Genomic DNA, 10,680 nt, shown 5'->3' with positions numbered 1-10,680 from the left:
TTTGATATCGAGTACCCTTAGGTACTAATACTTGGAAGACTCCGTGGTCCGCGTCCGTGATTCGGGAATGAGTGGTCGCACATAGTGGTTAGCTACCCCGATTTGACGAGCTTATATCCCAGGCGCCAGTCTGAGTAGTTGAATACAGTTATCCCAGATATGGATACCCTGTCATTTGCATGCATCATATTTGTATGTTTATTCGTGCTTTCGTATTGAGCTTAGAGATCACGTCCAGTCTTTTCTGTATATCTGGACACCTTATTTGACGGGGCGGGTGTAGGTGCAGGATTGAGCACCAGGAGCCTGGAGTAGCCAGTGACCTTGAAGACAGCAGGATTAGCTGTAGGTTTTATTTAAATTCGATTCGATTGGGTTGTATAATCGAGTTTGTTTAGCCTGTTATATTACGCCAGTTTATTTGTATTTAAGTCTTCCGCAGCGATTTTATTTAATGCATGCTTAATTATGCTCTTAACTCTGATTAGGTAGTGGATCCGGGTTGGGTCGCTACATTGAACCTTCAGTTATAGTTAACGTGTCTTACGATCCTTTCAGTTCATATGTCCCAATTGAAACTAGGGCATTGGTATGTCGAGACCCCAATTGATTTCAATAACTATGTGTATGTTCCAACATGTCATGTCTCATGTGCATGTAACTAGAGAAACTCTTTTATCTAAAACATACATCCTACTCTGGCCAGAGATTCATTGAGATATTCATTTGATAGAACACATAGGACATCCACTATTAAAAGTGAGCAACTGAATTTCCAACTACAATGCACAAGCTCCTATACAATTTACAATGCACCGAACTTGCCACCTTATGAACCTCAAGGAGTCGGAAAACAAGTTACAATGCAGTGCTCATTAGATAGAGCTACAGTGGTGTATTGGGTCGTGAGGATTAATGGTGCACAACTGTAACTATAAATTCTCTACTCGACCAGTGGTAACCACTTAGAGAATTTAGGGTGAGGGTTGTTCAGTGCACTTATCCAATAAGCACCTATTCGAGTATGTGGATATCTCTACATCCATGCTAATGAAACGTAGCATCAACACGACTCGAATACTGATCTCAATCGAGCTTTTCAATATCATTCTTCTTGAAATCTCATCGACCAGGAACTAATTCAGAGACTACAGTCACTGAGAAATGTGTTTCATGATTACCAACAATTGCGTAATCTCATTTCTCATGATCTCAAGGTCTTTATATTAATGTCGTTACATGGGTATAAATATAAAGTTATACCTTTAAGATAATCAAAAAATTGAATAAAGAGTGTTTACATGTCAAAATAAATAAAACCCACAACCACAAGTTGGCTTGTTGGGCATTTACTCTAACAAATATCCCATATTTTTTTCGCTGATGATAGTTTCTTATTCTTCAATGCAACAGTCGAGGAATGTACTATAATACAAGATTTTCATCACAAATATGAGCTTGCATCAGGACAGATGGTGAATTATATATGAGAAATCTTCAATTACTTTTAGTTTGAATGTGGCTTCATTGTTGAAAAATGCTATATGTGAAACTCTTGGGGTGGTCTATACTACCAACCATGGTCACTACCTTGGTCTTCCTTCTCTTATTGGAAGAAATAAGATCGAAGTGTTTGATTTCATTAAAGAAAAGGTGTGGAAACGAATGAATGGTTGGAGGCAAAAGTTTCTTTCTCGTGCAGGTAAAGAAATTTTTTTGAAATGTGTTGTCCAAGCTATTCCATCGTATGTTATGAGTGTATTTGTACTTCTTTTGAGATTGTGCGAGGAGTTGGCACGCATGATGAATTCGTTTTGGTGGGGCAGATCTGGTAATAACAGTTGTGGATTAAGATGGAAGAATTGGGATAAATTATGCTGCAATAAGAGACTTGACTTGGCGGTTTGGGTTTTCTGAAGATTCATGAATTTAATTTAGCTTTATTAGATAAACAAGGTTGGAAATTGGCAATGGAACCAAACTCTTTGGCATCTCAAGTTCTCAAAGCACATTACTTTCCAAATGGGTCTTTTTTAGACGCTCAATTGGGGGCAAATCCAAGTGATATATGGCGCAACATTATGGCAGATCAAACTCTGATAAAAAAATGGGATGAGACTACGCATCGGTTCAGGTTATCAAACAAAGATTTGGGAAGAAACATAGTTGCTTGATCCAGAAAATTATTTTATTACTTCTGTTAAACCTCCGGAGCTACAATTGATTGGGATTGGGATTTAGATCTTTTGAAGAGGCTTTTTAATGAACGAGATCATCATCCCATTTTATCTATACCATTGAGTATTAGAAGTTGTGATGACATTTAGTTTTGGAGTGACGATCAGCGTGGATGTTATAGTGTGAAGAGTGGTTATCGAGCTTTGATGAATTCTCGAGAGCAATTGACTATCACATCTGCTGTTGATTGGAATCTAGTTTGGAATCTTAAACTCCCAGGAAAGGTTCGTAATTTTCTTTGGCGCACTCTTTTGAATTTCTTGCCAACTATGACTGCTCGAAAATATCGTAAAGTTGATGTTTTTGAATGGTGCCCAATTTGTCACCATGAGCCGGAAGATCCACTTCATGCTTTGGTTTCTTGTCCACTAATTCTAAATATTTGGAGTTTGACATCCATAGGCAGTCATGTGAGTAATGTCAGTTCTATTCTAGAATGGTGGAACAATCTTGTGATCTCTAGCAACTCCTCGGAAATTATTGTGGCAACTGAAATTATGTGGAGTGTTTGGAAAAATAGAAATGACGTTGTTTGGAACCGAAAAGGGAAATCACCTGCTATGATATTTTATTCAGCAATGGAGCTTCGCACATGTTGGGTTGGGATAACTTCTCAGACTACACAACCCCCTAGTTTTCAATTGCAGAATGCATTTTCGAGATGGACACCTCCTCCTACAACTCATTTGAAGTGTAATGTTAATGTGGATGTTGCACTATTCACCAAACCTCCTCATATGGGCTTTGAATGTTTGTTAAGAAATTCTGGGGGTACTGTTCTGGCGGCAATCCATGGTCGAATACTTGGTTTTCATGAACCAACCATCGCTGAAGAAAAAGGAATTCGAGAAGCACTACGTTGGATTAAAAGACAACAACTTTCTCATATTATATTTGAATCTGACTCTCTTTTGTTTATTAATGCTTTACAAGATTCGTCTCCAAATTTGTTTCATCTTGGTTTGATAGTCGATGACTGTAAATATCTAGCTAGGGATTTACAATCTTGCTCTTTTGTTTTTGTTAAAAGATCAGCAAATCATGCTGCTCATGCATTATAAAGAACAACTGGCTCTTTGTCTGGTTTCAAAGGCGGTGTTATACCCTCGTCTTTGCTTATTTCGGATGTAATTGCGTTAGATGTGGCTTATTAATATAATCGTTTGATTTTAAAAAAAAAGTACAAATTGAAGTAACTTAATATAGTATCCCGTAACCAAGTAAGATGATTAAGGAACTAATCACAATTAAACATCCTAAGTTCGGATGGTCCAAAGGAGTTTGGACGATCCGATGAGGCTTCGAAGGCTTCGGACGAGTTCGGACGGTTCGTCGGCAAGGATCGAACTGTCCGATCGGGATCAGGTATTATGTCATTGATTACGTCAGCAAGATGATGTCACGACTGACGTGTTTATGGGACTTCGGATGCTTCAAAGTCGAGTTCGGACGGTCCGAATGTGTTCGGAGGCTCCGAAGTGGGGTTCGGACGATCCAAACTTTGTCTATAAATATAGTGCCGAGACCTCATTTGCAATTCACACTTTCCTCTATTCTCTCTCGATTCCTTAGCCTTCTAACTTAGATCTAAGGAATTCTAGGCGTCGCATTGGGAATCCAGAAGTGGCATAGCAGCTCAGATGTCATAGCGGAGCTGATGCCTAGTTTTGAGGCAAGCGACAGCAACGGGCTGACGACGGATGCAGGCATAGCTTTTGCTTCCTAAAAATATTTAGTAGTATGCAATAGCTTAGTTAAGGCTTTTGGAGTAATATAATGATATTAGTATCATTTCGTAGTGTAGTGCAGACTATAGGCGTGGACCTAGAGTTGGTAGAGCTTGCCTAGTAGTTGAGGTACGAAAGTACTGTTCGAGATATCCTGATTGAGTATGCATGTATTATGTGCTTGCATGATTTATATGACATGATTTTATTTTGCATGCATTTACATATTGAGCTATCTCTTTTTGAGATGTCTCTTAGTAGGGTTTTGCCCTATCTTGTTAGTGGATGGATTTCCATCGATTTGGGTCCGGAGTATCCACTGGTATTTGGTATGGGAGCCACCTCCTGAAGTGACGACACGTCGTGCTACATACTAGGGCCCGGTCTATCTTTGTTATCTGATCCTTGGCCTCTAGTTTCAGTAGGCGATTGGATGGGGCAGGTTTGCGATTGGATGAGGCGGGTGGATCCAGGAGGGACTAGGCAGTGTATGGCCAGCTGGTATTTTGCCTTGGAACTTATTTTCTGATGTATTTGCTGTTGGAGAACGCGGCGATCAGATCAATCAGGATTGATACCCGGTGCAGCGGAAGTTTAAAAAAATTTTATATGGAACGATTCCATAATGGGTATCAAAACTTACGATTAAATTGTGTGTAAAAATTAAATAACAATTATAAATTTTTACCTCCAATCTCGAATCGAGATTATGGACACCAACAGATTGCTCTGCTCTTGTTGTATATCCCTGGAAATGATGGACGAACTGTTCTTCAATCAGGTCCACGAACGGATAATTAATCCCTCTGATAGATTGTACTAGAAAATCTATCAAAAGTTTCTACGAAGAGAATTAACGAATTTGATCCGTTAAACCAGACTGTAATTCAAAATTCACAGACTGGATTTTACCGAGCAGAGGGGAAAAGGGGGCGGCCACTTCAGAGGAAAAATACTAGGGTTTTTCGAAAATTTTGTGACCTGTTGTGTGTAATTTCTGTACTGCAATAACTTATTTATAATGTAGGCCGCTAACAGCTTAGGGCCCATTAGTCATAAGTTCAAGCCCGACAAGCAAAGCCCGCATGTTCAGAAATTAATATGAAATTCATCGTGACTCAGATTGATAAACCGATTTCACCAATGTGCACAGAAACCATTTCTGCACCTTTTAAAGTCAAGATAAATTTTTCTGAATCCAAATTCAGTGATTTCCAAAAATGCCCATCCCTATGTCATTTTAGGAAATCTTACTCCTCTACTCTTAAATAAGAAGTCCAACTTCTTTGTTCATTAAATTTAACTCTTTAAATTTAACTATCTCAACGGGGATTAAAAATCCATTACTCTGTGTGACCCTCAATGGTTCAGGGATACAGCTAGCCGTGGGCTCACAACTCCTTGTGACTCGGAACAACAATTTCCGAATTGCCCATCGAATCATGGTAAGAGCGCCTAGCAACATCGCCCCATGATTCCCTAGGTATCACTGATAGTGCCTGCAAGAACCAATAGATTTTGGTTAGCGTACAGTACGGTCCCTTCATCCATATATCCCGATCGAATCAACAACCATTGGTAAATCGAGAGTCGTTCGAGATTCGATAACTATGCAATACATCTTGAAGATCAAATAGTGACATCGCATGTGTTACTAAGAAACCATTTCTTAAAACACATCATGTACTCTGGCCAGAGATTCGTCACACTAATATCTCCTCAGATCACATAGGATATCCACACTCGCAAGTATGTGGTGAATCCTTGACAACAAAGCATCGACTCCTATATGTGTTGTAACTGTACCCAATCCCGACACCTGATGACCCCAATAGAGTCGGTAAACGAGTCAAAGCACAGTACTAGTATATAGAGTCTCAATGATGTTTCAAGTAGTAAGGACTAATGGTGTACAACCAAAACCGCGGACTTTATCCACTCGATAAGTGATAACCACTTGGAAAGTCCGGATAGGGTAGTTCGATCATTCATCGTATGAATATCCATTTGCATGCTTCGAACATCTCTATGTTCCTTACCAATGAAACGTGGTACTCTGCATCGCAAATGCTAGTCTCAAACTCGAGCGATCCTTATCCTTATTATCGGACGGCTCAATCGACTAGGAACAGTTTAGAATATACAGTGACTATAAGATGTGTTTCATGATAGACATCCCCATTTTCTACCACATCTTACATACACTATAGTATATTCAAGGTCTTTATCAAAACAACAATAGTATATCACAATATAACAATATGAAGAAAGATAAAGTCATTGCCATTAATAAAAGTGTAAATTATATTAAACAAAAGATTGTATATACAAAGAGTCATCAAAGCCCTTAGCCACAAGTTGGCTCACCGGGCACCTACTCTTTCAATCTCCCACTTTCCCTAAAGCCAACTAGTCATACTACGTAGACCCATTGATTCGCGATGTTTGTCAAATAATGGTCCTGGCAAGGGCTTAGTAAGTGGATCAGCGATATTGTCTGCAGAGGCCACTCTTTCGACATTGATGTCTCCTCTTTCCACAATCTCCCGGATGATGTGGTATTTCCTCAGTACGTGTTTGGATCTTTGATGAGACCTTGGTTCCTTTGCCTGAGCAACGGCACCCGTGTTGTCACAGTACACCGGGACTGGACCAACAACTTCAAGAATGACGCCCAACTCTTGGACGAAATTCCTCATCCAAACGGCCTCTTTAGCAGCAGCTGATGCTGCAATGTATTCTGCCTCAGTGGTGGAATCCGCTGTGGTGTCCTCCTTGGAACTCTTCCAAGAGACAGTACCGCCATTGAGCATGAACACAAATCCAGAGGTTGACTTCGAGTCATCCACATCACTTTGGAAGCTAGAGTCGGTATAGCCTTCCAATTTTAGTTCTCTTCCTCCATATACCATGAACATATTCTTAGTCCTTCGTAAGTACTTAAGAATGTCCTTCACGGCTTTCCAATGCATTTGACCGGGATTAGCTTGATATCTGCTCGTGACACTCAGAGCAAATGCTACATCCGGTCTGGTAGATATCATCTCATACATGAAACTACCTATGGCTGACGCATATGGTACATGTGTCATTTTCTCTATCTCTTCATCAGTCTTGGGACACATAGACTTGGATAGAGAAACTCCATGACACATGGGTAGATGTCCTCTCTTGGACCCATCCATTGAAAACCGTTTCAATATGGTGTCGATGTAGGTTGATTGAGTAAGTCCTATCATTCTCTTAGATCTATCTCTATAGATTTGTATCCCTAGAATATAGGATGCCTCACCCAAATCCTTCATCGAGAATCTACCTGATAACCATATCTTTGTTGACTGCAACATCCCTACGTCATTCCCAATGAGTAGGATGTCATCAACATAAAGTACTAAGAATGTCACAGCATCCTTAACTACTTTCTTGTACACGCATGGTTCCTACGGGTTCTTGATGAAACCAAAATCCTTTATTGTTTCATCAAATTTCTGGTTCCAACTTCTTGATGCTTGTTTTAGACCATAGATTGATCTCTGAAGCTTGCATACCTTATGCTCGCTTCCCATGGATGTGTACCCCTCAGGCTGCTTCATATAGATTTCTTCCTTAATGTCTCCATTAAGAAAAGCAGTCTTCACATCCATTTGCCATATCTCATAGTCATACCAAGCACCTATGGCAATAAGGATTCTTATGGACTTGAACATTGCAACTGGTGAAAAGGTTTCATCATAGTCAACTCCTTGTCCTTGAGTATAACCTTTCGCCACCAATCGCTCCTTGTAGGTCAATACCTTATTATCAGGCCCAAGCTTTCTCTTGTAGATCCATTTACACCCTATTGGAACAATTCCATCGGGAGGATCTACTAAAGACCAAACTTGGTTTGTATGCATCGAATCTATTTCCGACTGCATAGCTTCAAGCCATAAATTTGAATCCGCATCAGAAATTGCTTCCTTGAAGTTTCTTGGATCACATCCAACATCGGGTTCATCTTGATCCCCTTCAAGAAGAAGACCATATCGAATAGGAGGTCTAGAAGTTCTTTCGGATCTTCTAGGTACAGGCGTGTCTATCAATGGTTCCTGAGGTGTAGGATCGTTATTTTGTATTTCGGGTTCTTCTCGAATTTCTTCGAGTTCCATCATCTCGCCTTTCTTATCCGATAAGAACTCCTTCTCCAAGAAGGTGGCATTCCTTGAAACAAACACCTTTGTTTCAGCAGGATAATAGAAATAATATCCGATTGAATTCTTCGGATACCCTACAAAATAACATAAGGTGGATCGACTATCCAACTTATCTCCCACTGTCTGCTTCACGTAAGCAGGACATCCCCAAATCCTTAAGTACGAATACTTAGGAGCTTTGCCATTCCATAACTCGTATGGTGTTTTGTCCACTGCTTTAGTGTGGACGTTGTTCAACAACAATACCGCCGTTTCAAGCGCATAGCCCCAAAAAGAAGGTGGAAGCTCAGTGAAGCTCATCATGGATCGAACCATGTCCAACAAAGTTCGATTACGACGCTCCGATACACCATTCAGCTGTGGTGTCATAGGAGGGGTCCACTGAGAGAGAATCCCATTCTCTTTCAGATAGTCCAAAAACTCGGTACTTAAGTATTCTCCACCTCGATCCGATTGAAGTGCTTTAATACTTTTACCTAGCTTGTTTTCTACTTCAGCCTTGAATTCTTTGAACTTTTCAAATGCTTCAGACTTATATTTCATTAAATATAAATACCCATACCTAGAATAATCATCAGTAAAGGTAATGAAGTAGGTGTGGCCATATTGAGTACCAACTCTAAATGGACCACAAACATCTGTATGGATCAAATCCAACAGATTTTGACTACGCTCAGGTTTCCCCTTAAAAGGAGATTTAGTCATTTTTCCTTTCAGGCAGGATTCACAAGTAGGTAGAGAGTTAATATCAGACATATCAAACATGCCCTCTCCCACTAGCTTGTTCATCCTCCTTGAGGAAATATGACCTAGCCTAGCGTGCCAAAGGTTTGCCGGGTTTTGACTATCGATTTTCCTTTTGTTTGTTGTTGCCGGTTTATCAACATAATTTATTGGAACGTCTTTTAATTTTAAGTTATATAGATCGTTTTCAAGTTGTCCATTTCCAATCAAACATTCATTCTTGTAAATATTGCAAATCCCATTCACAAAATTGCAAGAATAACCATCTCTATCAAGCATAGAAACAGAAATAATGTTTTTAATCAAATCCGGAACAAATAAAACATCTCTCAAAAGTAACTTAAAACCGTTCTGCAAAATTAAATAAATATCTCCCACAGCTTTAGCTTCAACTCTGGAACCATTTCCGAGCCTCAGCTGGGTCTCACCCATTCTAAGCCTGCGACTTCTTGTCATCACCTGCAAATCATTGCAAATGTGAGATCCACATCCGGTATCCAATACCCAAGAAGTAGTATTAAGTGAAACATTTATTTCAATATAGAACATACCCTTCGCAGTTCGCAACTGCTCTAGATATTCCTTGCAGTTACGCTTCCAATGACCGGGCTTCTTGCAGTAATGGCAAACATCCTTGGACTTTTCCATGTTTGAAGCCTTTGTCTTGTACTTCTTCTCGGGTTCGATTTTCTTGGGTGGGGCAGAACGTTTCTTATCCTTTGTACTTGGCCCCTTCTTAGCAGAAGAAGAGGAGCCCACCAAGAAAGCCGGTTTATCCTTCTTTAAAGTGGATTCATATGTCACAAGCATATTGACCATATCTTCAAGGGAGGCCTCTATCTTGTTCATATTAAAATTAACCACAAATCCGTCAAACGAAGAAGGAAGAGATAGAAGTAGTAAGTCCACGTTGAGTTCATGCTCCAACACCAAATCAAGGGTTACCAACTTCTGTATGAGCCAAATCACTTGTACCCCATGATCACGGACCGAGGTCCCTTCACGCATGCGACATGTCATTGGCTCCTTTACAGTAGCGAACCTTTCAGCCCTCGATTGAGCCCCAAAAAGTTCCTTGAGTTGTACGTGAATGTCAGCAGCATTCACGGTATCCTCAAATCGCCTCTGGAGTTCATCAGACATCGAGGGTTGCATATAGCATTTGGCCTTGATATCATGGTCCAACCATGTATCAAGTTTGGCTAACTCTTCCGGACTTATGTCAGCTGGTGCTTCCTTCGGAGGAGATTTTTCTAACACGTAGAGCATCTTCTCCGAAGTCAAGACAATCTTCAACTTACGGAACCATTCCGTATAGTTTGCGCCAGTCAATTTATTTTGTTCGAGGATCGAGAAAAGTGGATTACGCGAATTCATCTTTATGAAATACTGAAAAGAAACAGACAAATATCAGTGATTGTTTAAGTAATTTACTAAGACATAAAATAGGCGAAATTTATTTTATGAATCTCACTCCCACTATTTTAACGATTTCACTACCCTCTAGTGAAAACGGAAAACTGTTTTCCTTAGTGAGAACATGGAGTCTAATTGACAAACTATGGTCCCGAATAATATCAGCCAACCATAATTTTCAAAAGGTAGAGCCCAATTGCTTCCAAAGCAACCTCCACGTTTTTACCTCATGTCCAATAAGGGCCCAATAATATGACGCCGTTTATTGTGACATGTCAAGATGACCCATCAATATGAAGTTGTGATAGACGGTCGCCATGTGGATCCCCCAATAATATGAGCCGATCCCATGGGAGTTCCAC

The 10,680-nt window shown here is 40.0% G+C and overlaps 1 protein-coding gene across 1 annotated transcript; it reads left to right on the top strand.

Annotated features, from left to right (window-relative positions):
• The first annotated feature begins 863 nt into the window (after positions 1-863).
• LOC140861277 (uncharacterized) lies at positions 864-3,299 on the top strand. Its single transcript, XM_073264288.1, has 3 exons — positions 864-928; positions 1,512-1,702; positions 2,458-3,299. The coding sequence occupies exons 1-3, from the start codon at positions 864-866 to the stop codon at positions 3,297-3,299; spliced, it is 1,098 nt and encodes a 365-aa protein (XP_073120389.1).
• Positions 3,300-10,680: the final 7,381 nt, after the last annotated feature.

The sequence above is a fragment of the Henckelia pumila genome, chromosome 1 (assembly GCF_033568475.1).
Source record: "Henckelia pumila isolate YLH828 chromosome 1, ASM3356847v2, whole genome shotgun sequence".
Lineage (NCBI taxonomy): Eukaryota > Viridiplantae > Streptophyta > Magnoliopsida > Lamiales > Gesneriaceae > Henckelia > Henckelia pumila.
The sequence above is the reverse complement of the archived record's forward strand: the minus strand, read 5'-3'. Positions and strand labels throughout refer to the sequence as shown.

Bases quoted from the DNA above. Each gene is read 5' to 3' on its own strand.
- LOC140861277 (XM_073264288.1), top strand. From the start codon at position 864: ATGCAGTGCTCATTAGATAGAGCTACAGTGGTGTATTGGGTCGTGAGG. The intron at 929-1,511 runs GTAACTATAAAT...AATTACTTTTAG, and splicing joins AGGATTAATGGTGCACAACT to TTTGAATGTGGCTTCATTGT. The intron at 1,703-2,457 runs GTAAAGAAATTT...TTAAACTCCCAG, and splicing joins AAAGTTTCTTTCTCGTGCAG to GAAAGGTTCGTAATTTTCTT.